At 53.7% G+C, this 18,010-nt stretch overlaps 1 protein-coding gene and 1 long non-coding RNA gene across 12 annotated transcripts; both read left to right on the top strand.

Annotated features, from left to right (window-relative positions):
* Positions 1-269: 269 nt before the first annotated feature.
* Positions 270-8,687, top strand: LOC101017930. 11 transcript variants are annotated; one of them, XM_017950482.3, is made up of 9 exons: positions 270-3,104; positions 4,091-4,242; positions 4,519-4,591; positions 4,748-4,830; positions 6,454-6,493; positions 6,979-7,059; positions 7,506-7,613; positions 7,939-7,998; positions 8,109-8,687. In XM_017950482.3, exons 3-9 carry the CDS (start codon positions 4,520-4,522, stop codon positions 8,640-8,642), a joined length of 978 nt encoding a protein of 325 aa, XP_017805971.2. In that variant the 5' UTR covers positions 270-3,104; positions 4,091-4,242; position 4,519; the 3' UTR covers positions 8,643-8,687. The 11 variants fall into 11 exon arrangements, with proteins under 11 accessions (XP_017805971.2, XP_017805975.2, XP_017805976.2 ...); XM_017950486.3 differs by having other exon boundaries at positions 4,519-4,585; XM_017950487.3 differs by lacking the exon at positions 7,939-7,998.
* Positions 8,688-9,593: 906 nt separating this feature from the next.
* LOC101018295 lies at positions 9,594-14,632 on the top strand. Its single transcript, XR_004179382.1, has 5 exons — positions 9,594-10,000; positions 10,781-10,885; positions 11,872-11,921; positions 12,309-12,481; positions 12,921-14,632. It is a non-coding gene; the product is annotated as an uncharacterized LOC101018295 (long non-coding RNA).
* Positions 14,633-18,010: the final 3,378 nt, after the last annotated feature.

Consider the following 18,010-nt stretch of genomic DNA (forward strand, 5'->3'; position numbering starts at 1 on the left):
AGCCAGCCAGCGAGCAAAGCTTCATCTGTAGAAACAGCTGCTCCCCATCCCTTACATTGAGCTCCATTACGGCATGAGCTCTGCCTCATGTGAGATGAGCGGTGCCGTTAGATTCTCATAGGAGCGTGAACCCTACTGTGAACTGCACATGCCAGGGATCTAGACTGCATGCTCCTTATGAGAACCTCATGCCTGATGATCTGTGACTGTCTCCCGTCACCCCCAGATGGGACCATGTAGTTACAGGAAAACAAGCTCAGGGCTTCCACTGATTCTATATTATGGTGAGTTGTGTAATTGTTTTGTTATATGTTACAGTGAAATAATAATAGAAATAAAGCACACAATAAATGTAATGGGCTTGAATCATCTCCGCATCATCCCTTCCCCTTCTCCCTGGTTCGTGGAAAAGTTGTCTTCCATGAAACTGGTCTCTGGGACCAGAAAGGTTGGGGACCACTGGTGTAAATGCTTCTAAGAATAGTTAAGCAACTTAAGGTTTACATGCTGCTAAAAATATGGGTTTCAATGCTAAGAAAAATGGATTCACATGAAAACATTATCTTGCTGTGGTCCAGGGAATCTAAATCATTCTAACAGAGAGACGTGCAGCTTGGAGCTGGAGCTGCGCTCCCACATCTGGTCCACTTCATATCCCTGCACCACACACACATGCACATATGCATACAGACATGTACACATGCATACACACATGCACATGCACACACATACACATAAATGTATACACGTGCATATACCTGCACACATACACTCACAGACACACACACTCACTGCTTCATGTCCTCACTAAGGTGGCATGGGAGGGAATGCGTGTTTTTAAGGGGAATGAAGACAACTCAGGCCCCTCGTTCTCCTGGTATTTGCACCCGTGTCTTCTCTACAGAGCATGCTTCAGTCTCTTTCTTGGCTCTCCCTCTTAGTGAAAGAGAGAAGCGGTGCCCTAGCATGTACCTGGCTGCTTAAGGTGCAAACCAAGTTTACAAGCTTCCTGGGGAGCCTGGTGAGAAGAAGGCACTGCAGAGCCTCCCCAAAAGAAGCATCAGCTTTTGGTGGATCCTTGAGCCTAGGAAAATGATATACAAGACATCACAGTTCATCAGAAGACAAACAAAATCCACTAAGGAAGAGCAGTGGTCAAAGGTTTTATTCTCTTAGAGAAGGGGTTCTCCACTCACTCCCTCCTGCCGCCTTGTGAAGAAGGTGCTGCTTCCCCTTTGCCTTCTGCCACGATTGTAAGTTCCCTGAACTGCGAGTGAATTAAACCTCTTTCCTTTATAAGTTACCCAGTCTCAAATATTTCTTTATCGCAGTGTGAAAACAAACTAATACAGACCCCTTCCCTGAAGCACCTTCTCCTTAGGCCACCAACTGCCCCCATACTTCTCCTCTGCCCCTGGTCTTTCTTTTCCCCTCATGAGGCCCAAGTGATCCACATGGCCAACCCCAGCCCCATCCTACTGCAGGCCTGTGCGGCTGCTGGAGAGGCCGTGCTCCTTTCCTCACCCCGAGGCTGCCTGATATGCTCTCTGGATCCTGTAGGAAACTGACCCCCTAGTCTCATACTGACCCCCTATTCTCACACTGGTGCAACTTCTCCCAAGACCTCAAAGCTGAACAACGTGAGCTGGTATTTTTTCTTGTCTCCACCTGCTCGGGCTGTCATTGGGACAGTCCTAGAGTGGGGGGCCAATGGGTGAATGGGTAGATGAATGGACAGTAGTCCAGGGAGGATGCCCCTGTCTGTCCTGAACGGGGCCCTTCCTCCAATGAGAAGCCTTCTTGAGTGAGTTTATACAGTCATCCCTTGGTATCCATGGATGATTAGTTCTAGGGTCGCCTGGGATGCCAAAATCCATGGATGCTCAAGTCTCTGATATGACATGGCTGAGTAATTACATATAACCTATGCACATCCTCCCGTAGACATTAGACCATTTCTAGATTATTGATGATATGTAATACAATGCAGATGCTACATAAATGGTTGGGATACTGTATTGTTTAGGGAATGATGACAAGAACAAAGTCTGCACATGTTCAGTGGAATCATAAGCATCCAATTTCGTTTCTGAATATTTTCCATCTGCTTTTAGCTAAATCCACAGACGCAGAGCTTCCGGATATGAGGGCCAAGTGTGCTTTGAGAGTAGGGTGGGTGAGGTTGCTAATGAGTACAGGGGAACAGGTGTCGATCAGGAGGGCCCTGCACTGGGGCATCTGGACACTCTGTCTCAGGATTTGAGGCTGTAGGATTGGATGGCACAGGCAGACTCAGCCCAGGTCAAAGCCCTCCCCTTAAATGTTCTTTTCATCCCAAGCTCTTTCTGTTCCCTGGAATTTGGCAGCCCCTAGGCCCTGGGTAGAAGGACAGATGAGCCAGACTTTAGAAAACATGTCTAGAAGAGTGAGGCCCTACTGTGTGCCGGGCACTTTCCCCGCAGGATCCTCTAGCTGGAATAACCAAGGGTCGTGGAGAGAAATACCCAGTTAAAATATCAGAAATAGAAAAAGAGATACCACTAGTGATAGTATTTTGAAAAGACCATTAGAGATACTAAAAAGAGCATTAGGTAATAGTATTAGCACTTTTATTCTGAGATTCAACAGCAGCAGTCACTTCCCTCCACCCCAGGTGTGTCTCAGGACCACCCTGGGCGGGGAGGGCTGAGGTCAGGGAGCACCCATGGATGATCTGATTCTGGCCCTGGGCCCTGGGGGCGACAGTGATGAGGAACTGGGTGCACATGAGTGGGACAGCCAAGCATGGCAAGAGAAGCAATACATGCATGCACAGACATGTTTACCCACATACATGTGTGCACATACACACTGTAGGCAGGCATGTTGATGCCTCAGGCAGTGGAGGATGCTGACTCTGGGCCCTGCTGACCCAGGCAAGGCCCCATTGTGATGCATGCTGCGACCTCAGAATGTCTCTGGTGCTTAGCACCCATCCGCTCTCCAGCCTGCCTCTGTGTTCTACAGCAGCTACACACACACAGTGGTATCTGGAGCAGCTCTGTGAACTCATAGGTTTTCTCCCTGAGAGGCGTAACACAGGCCAGCTGATTCATCAGAATCAGGTGAGTGTGACCTGCTCTCTTCCCTCCATGCTGACTTGGGGACAATGGCTATGGGGTGGGCTGTGTTGGCTTCTGGGCACCTGCTGAGGAGGGTCATCCCGAGCACTCACCGGGCACCCATTCTGCACTGCCTGTGTAGACGATTGTCTCTTTCGTCCTCATGGTGCCTCCATAGGGTAGGTGCTGTTCCCAAGTGTACCCATTTGACAACTGAGACGTCTGGTGTCAGAGGCGGTATCAACCCGGGAAGCCTGACATGACCCTGGGTTTTGCTCTCAGCCCTGCCCTGTGCAGGGCTGGACTTAAGGCCTGAACCCTGTGGTCTCCCTGCCCTAGATCCCAAATCTGTCCAGGGTTTCTGATCCCGAGGGGGCAGAGCCTGGCCCTGGCAGAGCCACTGGGATGGATCCACTGTGGGTGGGAATGAGGCCTAAGCTGGGGCCTAAGCTGGGTCCTGATGGTCCCTGTGAGACCCACTGGACACACATGGTTGCTTGTCCGGGAGTGGCATGGGGAGCCTTCTGCCTTTGAGCAGCTGTGGAAAATGAAGCAGCCCTGGAGAGCTGGCTGAAGGGAGACTATCTTCCATCCTGTTCAAAGGGGTCCAGGAACTGGGGTTGTCCCCAAGTATTTCTTTCTCTGTCTGGTCCTATCCAGGCCTTGCCCTCCTTTTGCCCCAAGTGTTCCCAGGAGGGACGATGCATCTAGGTGTTCCCCAGGACCAAGGACCCACTGTTCTTCCTCAGTGACCCAGGACAATGAGGCCCCGTCCTGTATGGACACCTCAGAATGGTGGAGTCCACAGACCCTCCCCGAGAGATGTGGTTTCCACGAGCACAGAGACTGCTTTGGAGACAGTAGCTTATTTTCATCCCCTAAACCTGTTGTTCCTAAAGTGGCTTCACTGTTCAGACTGAAGGGCCACGGTAGCCCAAGTGATGAGTGGAGCAGAACGGAGTACTCAGGAGAGATCTTGTTCCCCGTAGGAAACGACATCTCTGTGGTCCTGAGCATCCCAGGAGGCAGATCGTACAGAGACCTCTGGGCCCTCTCCCCAGTCTGCCTCCACATCCCTGGAATAGCCCATCATGGACCCTTCACCCTTGGCAGGTGGACACCATTGAAACTGCCAGGGCAGGTGTGTCCCCATTTCATGGCATTTGGGGACAACAGGATTCTCTGTCCAGGTCCCACTGTCCTCAAGTCCTTGGGAAGATGCCCACCCCTGCTGGGGCTTGAGACTCCAGAGACTCGTGCAGGTGTGGGCCACTGGGTCTGGCCCCTTTTCACCTGAGGGCAGTGGTGGAATGGGGGTTACACAGCCAGGCAGCATCTGGGAGCCAGGCAGGAGCAGTTCAGGTGTTCGCCGAAGTTCTCAGGTACAGTGTAACCTTTAGACGTTGTTGTCTCACAGGATGGACATGGTAGAGGACGCAGATACTTTGGAGGAGCAAGAGGATATCATTATGAAGTATGAGAAGGTACAGGTCGGTCTGCTCCTTGGAGGGAGGCCTGTTCCAGTGCACCCTGGTCAAAGGGTCCTGGGCTCCCTAGGAGCACAGGGTGGGCACGGGTGGCCACTACCCCCAGGCCCTTGCACCCTTTACCTTGGACCACTCACCAAGGCTGCCTCTGGGTTACAGGGACACCGAGCTGGGCTGCCAGAGGACATGGGGCCCGAGCCTGTTGGAATCTACAACAACATTGATCGCTTTGGGATTGTGCATGAGTCCTCTGTGCTCCCCTCAGCCCCTAAATCACCTGTCTCAGCGCAGGGATGGGTTTGCTTTTAGGAAGGCCATTCTGAGGCAGGACATGTCTCCCCAGGTCGGGCCAACCTCCTTTCCAGGGTCAGAACTCCTCCCTGGCTCCCCTGCAGGTCTAGCCCGAGGTGGTTGTTAGGCCAGAGGTGCGGGGCCCATCTAGGGAGCGGGTGGGAATGGAGACTGGGCTAGGTCAGGCCCCTGGACTCTCAGCAGTTCTGTCTCCAAGTCAGCACAAGAGGAGCGGGGCAGCCTGAGGGTCTGGCCCTGTCTACTTGGAGACAACCCCAGTGAGATCCAAGGGTTGTGGCCACAGGGTGAGGGGATGCCTGGCCCAGCCTCGGGCCTATTGTCCAGCAGGTCTCTGGTCTCTGAGGGCCCACCTGCCCCTGTTCTCCCCCATTTCCCTACAGCTACAGCCCTCACTGTCCCCATGGGGAAGTGGGAAAGGCATGGGGACAGTGGGGGCTGTGGCCTTAGGGAAATGGGGGAGAAGATGGGCAGGCCCTCGTTCTGGGCATTTCACGGAGAGGCCAGGGAGGCAGCAGATCTTGAGTCTGGTGGTGGGAAGGGATCTGGGGCCAGGTAAGAAGAGCCTAGGGCTGGCTGTGGTCGCTCATGCCTGTAATCTCAGCACTTTGGGAGGCCGAGGCAGGCAGATCACAAGGTCAGGAGATCGAGACCATCCTGGCTAACATGGTGAAACTCTGTCTCTACTAAAAATACAAAAAATTAGCCGGGTGTGGTGGCGGGCACCTGTAGTCCCAGCTACTCAGGAGGATGAGGCAGGGGAATGGCGTGAACCCTGGAGGCGGAGCTTACAGTGAACCGAGATCATGCTACTGCACTCCAGCCTGAGTGACAGAGGGAGACTCCATTTCAAAAAAATAAAAATAAATAAAATAAAATAAAAAATAAAAACCAAAGAGGAGCCCAGCCTAGAGCCCATCCCTCAGGGATTATAGGATGGGGAGACAGAGGATCCCAGGGAGGTAGGGTGGGAGGAAGCTTATGAGCCGTGCCACTTCTGAAATGTAAGGTGTGTGGCTCAGGTGCAGGGAGAGGCAGGTGGACGCTGGGAGGTCACACCCTGCGAGGGCCTTGGGAATGTCAGGTGGGATGGGCCCCGGGTGCACCCTGGGTGCAATTGGCAGGTCTCAGGGTAGGCTCCCTAGAACCTGGTGGGTCTACATCACGTGGTCACTCCCTGAGGGACTCCTGTCAGGGCCCGGTCACCCACCCTGGGCGGCCCCCTTCCCATCTCAGGGCTGACTTTTCTCAGCTCCAGCAGAAAGCACCACCTCCAGTCCAGGACGGGCAGCCCCATTGTGCAGCCTGACTGACCCCCACACCAGGGACCCCAGTAACCCCGCCCAGGCTGGCCCTGCACTTCCTCTACTCCCAGGTCCTGACCCCTCCTGGGAGTCAGCCCCACAGGAAGACCCTTGTCCTCCCTTCCCTGTGCCTTCTCCCGGGCTGAGCCCTGAGCTGGATGGGGACAGAGCCAGTCCTTTCTGGGGGTCGACTCCCTAACCTGGACTCCAGGCTCTGTGCAGGTCCTCAGCTCTGCCTGGGTTGCCTTACAGTGAGACGAAGCTGCCCCCTGTCAGCGCCCGGGAGGCGAAGGTAAGAGCCTGATGCTTAGGGGACTGGTCCAGGGACAGGGGGACCCGGCAGGTCATTGATGAGGCGGAGGAGGCAGTGGGCCTGGGCAGCGGTGGGTGAGGGCAACGCGCTGTCACTGGGAGGGGCAGCTGTCCCTGCTGGACCTGACCCCAGGTTGCTGTATCTCTTGCAGTTTGATGAAATTCCAAAGTGAGAATCACATTTGTGGCTTGGGGGTGGCTGCCCACTTGTGTCAGGTCACCACCTAGAGGCTGGGGTCTGACTTACGACTGGTATGTCTGTGGCCTGAGGATGGCATGTCCAGGGCACCCAAAGCTAGCCCACTGGTGCTCATTTGCTCAAAGGCTCTCAGCCCTTAGGGTCTGCCCTTCCCCAGCTCCCTCCAGCTGGGTCCCACCGGGGCTTCAGAGCCCAAGACCCAGCATCCACGGGCGGCTCTGGGAAGCCTGGCAGCTCCGCTAACTCCAACATTCCTCATTTGACAGCAAATGAGGCGGGAGATGAGACGCGTGAACAAGTGGATGAAAATGCTAGGACAATGGGAGACATATAAGAACAGTAAAAAGGTCATGTGTGGAGGGAGAGGCCCCCAGAATCACTCTCTGCAGAGACAGGGGATGGGCACCCATGGCTGTGACCTGGCACTGTAAACCTGTCAGAGGGCAGGTGGCACACGGTCCTCACCCAGAGGACTGCAGGCCTGGTCGCCAGCTTTGCTGCCTGTACATGCAAGCGTCACCTTGCTGGGAGGGAATCTGTATCTAGGGCTGGGGCCACCCGGAGCTCAGGGTTAGGGAAGCCTCCTGGTGACCCGAAGGAATCCAGGTCAGAGTTCCGACTCTGAGTGCCCATCCACTCTTTCAATCCTGGGAAGGGAGACCCTGTCCCAGCTTGACATCACCTCTACTGAGGAATCATGGGGCCAAAACCAAAGATTTCCAGAATCCTCAGGCTCTTGTTCTCACTGGGGTTGTCGCAGGGCCTGTGACACCAGATCGTCTTCTGCCCACAGCTGATGAAGCGAGTGTATAAGGGCATTCCCATGAACGTCCGGATGCAGGTGTGGTCAGTCCTCCTGAACATTCAGGAAATCAAGGCGAAAAACCCCAGAAAATTCCAGGTACGCTCAGCCAGAGTACAACAAACAGGCCAGGCCATGTCAGTGGCCCAGGTCTCCAGCTGGAGGGAACGTCAAGCCCCGCTTTGGCGGGTGGGTGAGGTGGACAGATGCACATCCTGAGCATGGACGGTGACATAGGCACCACAGGCGAGCTCGGCTCTGATGACCCTCCCCAGCTTCAGAAACAAGTCAAAAAGCAGCTTTCTGCAGAAAGAAACCTTCCTTCTTTCCTTCCTTCCAGAAGGGCTGGCTGTGGAAGAGGGAGGAAGGTTTTTAGGGCAGCCCAGGGGTCCCTGAGCACCTCTGTTCCTCCTTTCACAACAAGGAAGGTCTGTGCGCACAGGGTTCCTCATTTGGCTGGCTTCTCCAGATGTTGAATGACCAGGTAAGGGGGCACAGGGAGACCCCGGCTCAGGGACCCTCCTTGCCCTGCAGTGCCCTGCTTCCCCAGCCCGGGGGTCAGGCTCACCCTGACCACGTCTGTTTTCCTTTCAGCCAAACCCGAGCAAGGGTCCTCGGCACCCAGGCCTGTGCTGGCTTCACATGGCAGGAAGACCCTCTGGGAGGGGGACAGGCAGGCCCCTCCCAGCCCACCAGCCCGGTTCCAGCAGCACATTTGGTCAGCTTCCCCGCCACGGGCACCTGGTCCTTCGACACCCTGTCCTGGTGGGGCTGTCCGGGAAGACACCTACCATGTGGGCACTCAGGGTGTGCCCAGCCCGGCCCTGGCTCAGGGAGGACCTCAGGGTTCCTGGAGATTCCTGCAGTGGAACTCGTTGCCCCGGCTCCCAACGGACCTGGATGCGGGGGGCCCTTGGTTCCCCCACTATTTCAAACAGAGCTGCTGGGTCCGTGGCTCTTCTGAATGTGTGCAGCTCAAAAGACCTTCACAGATGGAACACACCAGCCCCCAGATCACAAAGCCAACCATGCCCAGCCCCTCGCAGCACCCCAAGTCCCGCTACCAGCGTTCTGAATTCTGACGACACCGTGAGCCTGCCTTTGTACTTCACACTCATGGAAGGATAACCACCTCCATGTTTTAAATAAATGTTTCCTGTTGAAATGGTTTTAGATATACAGAAAATTTGAAAAGGCACTACAGTGTCGTCCTACACCTTCCATCCAGCTGCCCCTAATAATGACGTTTTGCAGTACCATGGCACATAAGAAATTTAGACTGGGTGTGGTGGCTCACACCTGTAATCCCAGCAATCTGAGAGGTCGAGGCAGGAGGTTCAGGTTCACTTGAGTCTAGAGGTCTGAGACCAGCCTGGGAAACATAGGTGGACCCTGGCTGTAGAGAAAAGTCAAAGAAACTAGCCAGGCCTGGTGGCGTGTGCCTATGGTCCCACCTAATCAGGAGGCTGAGGCAGGATTGCTGGAGCCCATGAGTTCCAGGAAGCAGTGAGCCATGACTGCACCACCGCACTCCAGCCTGCGTGACAGAGTGAGACTTTCTCTCTTAAAAAAATTAAGAAATTTAACGTGGGTAGAATCCTATTAACTAAATAATAATGTGAACTGTTATCTAAGGTTATTAAGGCTGTAATTATATTAATATGGTGAAATGTATTTGATTTCACCCATTTTTACCTAACTTCTCATGTCTGTCCCAAGATCCCACCTCGGACTCACCCTCTGCCTTCAGCTCATGTCTCCTCAGCTTCCTCCAGATGGTCCAGCAAACACACACCTGGGCTGAATGGTAGAGCTGATTGCTCGTACACAAGGATAGACCTGTGGGCATGGATTTTCTTTTCTTTCTTTATTTTTTAGACGGAAGTTTTGCTCTAGCCTAGGCTAGAGTACAGTGGCAGGATCTCGGCTCACTGCAACTTCTGCCTCCCGGGTTCAAGCAATTGTCCTGCCTCAGCCTCCGGAGTAGCTGGGACTACAGGCGCTTGCCACCACGCCTGGCTAATTTTTGAATTTTTGTATTTTAGTAGAGATGGGGTTTCATCAGTTTGGCCAGGATGGTCTCCATCTCCTGACCTTACGATCTGCCCACCTTAGCCTCCCAAAGTGCTGGGATTACAGGCATGAGCCACCATGCCCAGCTCTTGGGATTTTCAAACTTATACAGTAAATGTTTTCCATGGTGTTCCACAGAGCACAGTTTGAGAAACACTTTGACAGTGGATCCAGGCCTCAATATCCATCAGCTGCTCTTACTGCATTTTGTTGAAGCCCAGTGAACAACTGCTCTGCAGGGTGCATGTGAAAGGGACAAGGATGTGTAAGCTGCAGATAAAGAAGACAGGACACAGGGGGTCTGTCTAAGCTCTAGCCCCTGCCTTCAGCACTAATGGATCAAATCCAACTCTTACCGAATGGTGGCCACATTCTGGGCCAGTGCCAGGATCTGAGGCTCTGAGGCTCTGACAGTGAGTGACGCAGGGCCTTGCCCTTGGGGAGCTCCCCAGCGTACACCTCCCTCTACCCTCCCAGCGCCCTGCAAAGCAGGCGTCAATGTCACTGTTAATGCACAGAGGAGGAACCTGACTGTTAGACAGGTTGATGGGTTTTCCAGGGTCGCACGGCTTCTGGGAGACGGATGTGACCCTGAGGACACGGCACAGGCCAGTGTAATGCCAGGTTGGAATGAGCTGTGATCTGTGCTGCATAGAGGCCTAGGCCAAGGTGGGAGTGACTGATGACCAGGTCAGCCAGGTCGCTGAAAACACTCTTGGGTCCTCACCTGCCGGCTCCCAGGAGTCCGGAACTGCCAGGAGAGTGGTGGCAGGTCCCCCATCCTCAGCTGGGTGGGCCCGGATAGAATAACAAGGCGAGGGCACATTTCCCCGGCCATTGCCTCCAGGGGCCGCTGTGACCTGCTCATTCCAATTTTGTGGAAATGTTTCCACACACACACACAATTGCAAGTAGCAGTGGACGTGGTGAGAGGCGTTTGGACATGGGATAGACAGTATTTTGGAGGCAGAGCCTCCAGGACTCGCCGATGGGTTAGCTGCAGGGCTTGAGCGGGGAAGGAGAATCGAGGATGATGTGTTCAAATCAGTCCATTCACTTCCTCTGTGCCACGCCTGTGCTGGGCACTGGGAGAGACAGATGAGCACAGGAGTCCCGGCCGGCGGGAGGTGTGGGAGGAAGCCCAGAGTGTCTACTGGGAGCTGAGGGCTTGTGTCCACCTGGGTACGGTCCAGATTCTCTGCATGGACGAGTACGGGCTGAGCTGCCTGGAGGAGGAGCAGCTGCTGTTGGTGGTGACCAGCAGGTTCAGGAATGGAGACTGCTCTGGCAACAGAGAGGTGGGTGGCCTGAGGTCTGGATGGTCTAGGGAGTGTTATGGTGCAGGAGGACCCAGGAAAGGGTCTGGGGGATGCAGGACGTCCTACGGAGGGCGTTTGGGAGTCAGTGCTCAGGTCACTCTGGGTCACTCAGGTCATTTGTCATAATTATTGCCATATGGGAGTATCATCTTTCCTATGACATATTTTATATATTTCTCTGAATGGCCTACCTGTTTGTATTTATGAATTCATGTTTAAAGGAAACTTGTATCACTCTCACAAATGGAAAGCCAGCAAAACATAAATTCAATGAAAACAACATGAGATTAATGAATTGTAGTTAGATGCTATTCCCTAACCAAGGCCTGCTCTTTCTTTGTCTTTTAAAAAGAGTAGTAGGCAATAAGGAGAGTATTAGGGTCTGTTAGCACCATTTAGACTGTCTCTCAGTGCTCCAGAAGAATGAAAATGTAATTGAAGGGGAAGAACTAAAAATAAATTATGAAAGGGAGTAATACTCACCATGGGATTTTGGCTAGTTCTGCTGGGTCACACACCTCCTGGGATCGTCTTGGGTTCCTGGAGGCCAGCCTGATTTCAGAACCCTATGGGACCAGTGCTGTTGCTTCTACCAGGTTCCCAAACCAGAAGAGAATCACAGGCCCATTAGGAGGCCCTCTGGAGATGCCCTGCTATAAGGGCAGGCCCCTCTGCCAGGGCTGGATGGGAGGAGGCCAGGCTGTTCCTGGGTCTCCCACCAAAGGGGCAGGGCCCACACGAGTTGCTATGGTTTTAGCTGGGGTGAGAATGACTAAACTTGTCAGCTGACAACCAGGTTCTTGGCCAGGTGGCCCCATATGTAAACCAACTTTCATTGTGGGCTGGGAATAACTCCTGCCTGCTGTGGCCAGTTTTCCAGAAGAAGGGAAAAAGCAGTGTTTTTTGGGTTGTTATTTTGTTTTTTCATCCTGGTCTGAGAACACTGTCGTTCCCTTTCTATCTAGAAACTGAAGAAATCCCTCTTCATGTTAAAACTGCTCACCAACAAATTCAGGTAAAGCTTCTTCCTTCCTCCTACACGTCCTAGCCCTTCCCTGTGTACCCAAAGTTTGGGTTCAGGGGATGGAACTGGGTGTGCATATGGGGTCTTCTCAGAGCTGACCAGGCACAGAGGGATCCTGGCTCAGAGGTTTGCCCTCGGAGTGTGTCACGGGTCAAGCCACAGAAACCGAGTCCCTCTCACAGGTCTGCAGGCCAAGCGTGAGGTGGTCATAGGAGTTGGTGACAAGGCTGGGGGATCAAGAGGACCAGAAGGAGGTCCAGCTCCATGCTCCAGCTGGAGAGGAAGAGTCTGGGGCTGGCCCTCCAGGCTGTTGGTGCTGGGTGCTGGGTGCCAGGTGCTGCTTACGTGGGACACCAGTCTCTGTGTGTCCTCGGGCAGGTATGCTGTGTTTGACTTCGGCTCCAGCAAGTGCCCTCAGTTCTGAGCCTTTACTCCTGACCTCAACCAGAAGCTCCCACCTGGGGGCCTCTCAGCTCACCCCGACGGGGGAAGAGGATGAGCTCAGTGGGCAGGAGGATGCCTTCTGCAGCTGGGCCGTGCAAACCTTCAAGGTCAGTTCCCAGCCAGAGCTGCCCCACAGCAGGGACATGACAGGGTGCATTCATGCCTAGGACATCTGTGCTGGGCATCCTGGGTGCCATGACCTCTGCCCCTGGTCCTGTAGATGTGGTCCCAGACATGGGCCAGGGCCACGGGCCTGAGGGCTCAGGTCACTGCTGCTCTCCCTCAGCCCCCCAGCCTGTGCACACAACTCTGGGGGAGAAGGTGGCACAGGTACCCCCGTGCCCTTAGGGAGCTTCTGGTTAAAGTCTATCCCCCACTGACTACCTAGGACACCTCTTAACTACTGTGTGTTTCAGCCATAGAGAGCCTGGGGATAGGCACCACATAGTGGTGGGTCCACTTTGGATCCACTCAGTGTCTCCTTAGCTCTTTAGTGACTCGGTTGGCCCCATCATTTAGGGAACCATTAACCCCCATCTGCTCTAGCTTCTTCCAGGCAGCCCATGAGACGTTTGATGTCCAAGGCAAGCAGCACATTCAGATCCCCAAGCTCTACACCTCCAGTGTGACCAGGGACCTGTACCACTTCAGGCTCGTGCAGGACTCACAGCCTTTGGACCTCAGCAAAGGGACCTGCTTATTTCAGGACACAGGGCTTGTTCATGTTGTGGTTTGAGCCCTGAGCCCATGGTCAAGGAGACCTATGTCAAGGAGAGGAGTGTTCAAGAGGCTGGACACTCCTGCGAGAAAGGCACAGATGGATAAATTGCAGTTCAGGGAGGTGAAGCTTGTTGCTAGGCTATGGCCATGTTGGGGTCTGAGCCCCAGTCTTCCAGCCGTGAAGGCAGCCAAGGGTCGTGAAGAAGGCGTCACAGAGGCGATTCCAGGCTGTAGTGGTGAACTCTCCACTCTGCACCCCGGGGTGCTGTGCCCTGTGCCCTGACTAAGATAGTCCTGAAGGTTTCTACATGTTTAAGATTTCCCCAATGTCAACGATGCTCTCCTGTGGGTCCCAAGCCATGGAGATGTCCTGGGACTTTCCATTTTTAGGTTCCTAAATTGAATTTCCCAACACCTAGAAGCAACACGGCTGCCCTGTATCAGATCAAGGATCTTTATTTGTGATTCAGAAACAGTGGAATAAAAGGAAAGGAAAGAAAACCCCAACAGCCACCTCAGCAGGATGCCGCAAGTGTAGTGTCCAGGTGTCACTGACTCAGACATGTGGGGGCTTCTCCCACCCACGCTCAAGAGCCACTTTGCCAGTTGACTGTCTCTGTGTTCTTCGCAGCCCTCAGCGGCATGCACGCCAAGAACATGTTCACCATGAGGCTCAAATCTCGGCGGAATCTACAGAGTCCGCCATCCAGGTAAGGGAAAGTGCAGGGCTTCTCAGGTGGTGCTCTGTCGATTTTATTCTAATGAATGAAAGACCAGAAGAAGTCAGTCTTTGAAGGGAGAGGAGAGGAGCCTCTGCTCGCGTCAGCAGCCATGCCATCGTAGAATGGGCTCACCTGGACCCGCGGCCGCCTGTGCTTCTACATCTACTCTTGGTTAACCACGGCCACTTTTCCAGCTTGGACACTAAGCACCTGCTCCACTTCCTCTCCTTCCTCATTGAACTCTTTCACTAAAAGGAGAGTGCAAGACAGACTTAAACTGTTTGACTCATTCTGAAGAACTTTCAGGAAAAGTGTTGGCAGGGAAGGAAATTTCCCAGCTCTGGGAAATGAGCCTTGTGGATTATCTGCAGGTTTCATTGATCTGTGCTGTCCTCCCCGCATGCATTAGGAAAACTGGCCTTGGTTCTAATAAGAACAGGGTTTGTCCTGGCAACAAGGAAAGGTTTCTTCTGATGTCCACGTGTCTCCAAGGGGGATGCTTTCTTTAGGCAGAGGCTGTGGCCAAGCACTCGTGGGCTCAGAGGGCTGCTGGGAAGGGGTGGGCCCCTCTCCTCCCCAGAGGGAAGCTCCTGGGGCCCCTCAAGCACCCCTGCCTGTGGGGATCCCTCATCGCATGCTCAGGGTGGTGGCCCAGGCTTGTGGAACCAGCCAGGAAAATGAAAGGAGGGCACATTTCCTGGGGAATCTCACCTGCCCATCAGGAGCCCTGGAGGAAATCCTGCAGTCACCTGAGGTGGCTTCTTCTTCTTCTTCTTTTTTTTTTTTTTTGGACACAGAGTCTCACTCAGTCGCCCAGGCTGGAGTGCAGTGGTATGATCTTGGCTCACTGCAACCTCTGCCTCCTGGGCTCAAGCCATTCTCCTGCCTCAGCTTCCCGAGTAGCTGTGATTACAGGCGCCCGCCTCCACGCCCGGCTAATTTTTATATTTTTATTACAGAAGGGGTTTCACTTTGTTGACCAGGCTGGTCTTGAACTGCTGACCTCAGGCAATCTGTCCGCCTCGGCCTCCCAAAGTGCTGGGATTACAGGTGTGAGCCATGGTGGCCAATCCACCTGAGGCTTCATTTTCCTTCCCCTGGTGGAACTTTCTTGTGGGGATGGCCAAGGCCTGAACTACGGCTGGGTGAGCACCTCGGGGTTTGCCCAGGCAACCAGCCCGCCCTGGTCCAAGGCATCCTGGAGTGAGTAGTGGACGGCCCCGCGCCCCACCAGACAGTGCGCCTGGAGGCCCTGGATGAGAGCGGTGAGCCCTGGGCCAGGGAGCCAGTGCTGCGTGGCATCCTCCGGCCACCCCACCTGGCTGAGGGGCTGGGCCTGGGCCTGGGCCTGCCAGCGACAGCCATCCCTGTCCTTCATGCTGAGAGAGTGGGCCGCGAAAGCTTATGAGAAAGCAGCTGTGGAAACAGTCCCAGCCCATAAGGCATGACTCCCTGGCCTTAGTTTCCCCAGTGATAATGACACCGCCAGTGTATCCCCTTAAATACAGTGGCCAAAGTCAGAAAGTGGGATAAGCCAGGCATGGTGGCTCACACTTGTAATCCCAGCACTTTGGGAGGCCGAGACAGGTGGATCACTTGAGGTTAGGAGTTCGAGACAAGCCTAGCCAACAGGGCAAAACCCCATCTCTACTAAAAATACAAAATAAATTAGTCAGGCATGGGGTGCACGCCTGTAATCCCTGCCCCTCGGGAGGCTGAGGCAGGAGAATTGCTTGAAGCCGGGGGGCAGAGGTTACACTGAGCTGAGATTGCACCACTGCACTCCAGCCTGGGCAACAGAGACTCTGTCTCAAAAAATAAAAAAGAAAGTGGGATCAGAGAGGCAGAGCCTGGCAGTGCTCCCCACTGTCCAGGAGAAAGTGAGAGAACCTGAGACATGGGGACAACGAGACAGACGTCCTTGTGACCGTAGGGTGATGGATGTGGTTCATTATGCCTCTGCTCCAGAGGAGATAATGTCCTGCTCATATTTTTACCTAATATTTAGAAAGCATCTGTGTACCAGGCACAGCACCAGCTATTATGTGCACGGTTTGATTCAGTGCTCATGCCAACCCAGCAAGATAGGTTTTGGTATCAGATCTGTTTCACACGGAGGGAACCCAAGGCCCAGAGGCTTCAGTCACCTAGGAAGTGGGGAGCCAGCGTTTGAACCCGTGTCTGCTGGCCCCAGGGTCTGTGCTGTGACTGCCCTGCATGCGGCCCCCTGGGACTTCCCTTTGGGCTCATCTTCTGCTCACCCAGCACCTCTTGGTACAGCACCCAGGGGACTGCAGTCATGGGCTTTTCTCTGAGTGAACAACTGGCCTGTGAGGTATCCATTAGTCTTTGGTGGATTTACTCATTGTGAGTCTATAGATGCTTCAGTGGGTGTCTTGCTAAGTTCAGGTCTGGGCCAGGAGGACATGGTTAGTTCATCAGGACCACGCCAACTTAGTGCCCCTTGGGGGGCTAGTGTTCAGCCTTCCCTGGCAATCCTTTCTCTATGCGCCACCTCCTTCCTGCCTTTTGCTCATAGAGCCAGGACTTCAGAGCCTCCTTTCCCCTGCAGCTGGAGAATAGGGGGTGTCTGCCCTGGGGGCCTCACTACCTACTGAGAATCCCAAATGGGGCCTCTTTTCCATCCTGACACCTTCCTTCCCCATCCAGACAGCTACCGGTTCAGTGACAAGAGGCTGCCCTGCTGCCCACTCAGCCAAGTCCTCACCTACTTCCTGGATATCACCACCCCCCAGCCCAGCTGCTGCTCCAAAAGCTGGCCCAGGTGGCCATAGAAGAGCCTGAGAGACACAGGCTGGAGGCCGTGTGCCAGGTGAAGATCAGGGCTGGTGGGCAGGGGATATGTGGAGGGTCCCAGCATGTGGGGAGCCAGAGCCCAGAGCTGGTCTTTAACTCCCAAGAGGGATCCACCCGGGTTCCCAAAGTGAGACCTGTCAAAGGCTGGTGGGAAGCCAGGCATCATCCACTGTCCCATGTAACACAACACAACTATGTTGAATGAACTGGGTTTTTCCAAGTGTCTGCAGGATGCAACCCAAGTGCACTGCCTTGAATATTAGCTAGAAAGGGGAGCCGTTCTTATCCACCTTTGCTTTCCCCAAAACTGGAATAAATTTGTCACTTAAGATGTATTGGGGGATGGATGGTGTGGATGAATGGATAAATGGGCATTATGGACAGAGTGACAGACAGACAGCTGAATTAATAAGTTAATGAGAGAATGCATTAACTCACCTGCAACCATCTGGTTCCAAGTCTGCAAAAGGCACTGACTGTCATTATTATCATCATCATTATAGCTAATTATATCGATTCCAACTACCTCCACCACCATTATTTTGTGGCTGCAATGTACTAACTTGGCACATACTTTCTCATTTAATTCCCATAACATCCCCACAAGGCAGGCAATGCTATCCTTGTTTCACAAAGCATAAGTAATTGGGACGAGATTCCATAGCAGTGAGGACACCTAGCCAAGGTTTAAACCTAGGTCTGATTGGTTCCAAAGCCTTGCCCCAAATTAAGTTGCAACAAAAATTTGACCCCTGTCCACGAGTTGCCGATAGTGGAGGTCACATAAGTTAGATAAATGTACTGGACTGAGTTCCTCCAGGACAGGAGCTATTTCTTCTCTAGTTTGGTAGTCTCAGCACCCTGGACAGTGCCTGGCACATGGACTTGTTTGTTGAGTGAGTGGAGGAATGAATGAATACTGGGTTGTGTCAGCCTTTTCCCCAAAGCGGGGCAGGCTCCCTGAATCACTCACATCACCCTCCACTTGCCCTCAGAGTACACCAAGTGGAAGTTCACCAATAGCCCCACGTTCCTGGAGGTGCTGGAGGAGTTCCCATCCCTGTGGGTGTCTACTGGCTTCCTGCTCTCCCGGATCCCCATTCTGAAGCCCAGGTTCTACTCCATGAGCTCCTCCCTGGATCACACGCCCACAAAGATCCACCTGACTGTGGCTGTGGTGATGTCCCACACCCGAGGAGAGCCCAGGAAGGAGGCTCTGGAGCATTCGTGCTCCCCCTCTTATTGGGCATGTGTTCATCAACTCAGCTTCAGCTCCCTCATCAGTTCAAGGAGGGAGGCAACACCCACACCCCAGAGTTGTTAATGGTAATAGGAGGTGTGTGGGAGCGATCTCTAGGAACCAGGCACTAAACCAAG

Source organism: Papio anubis, chromosome 17, assembly GCF_008728515.1.
Source record: "Papio anubis isolate 15944 chromosome 17, Panubis1.0, whole genome shotgun sequence".
Taxonomy (NCBI): Eukaryota; Metazoa; Chordata; class Mammalia; order Primates; family Cercopithecidae; genus Papio; species Papio anubis.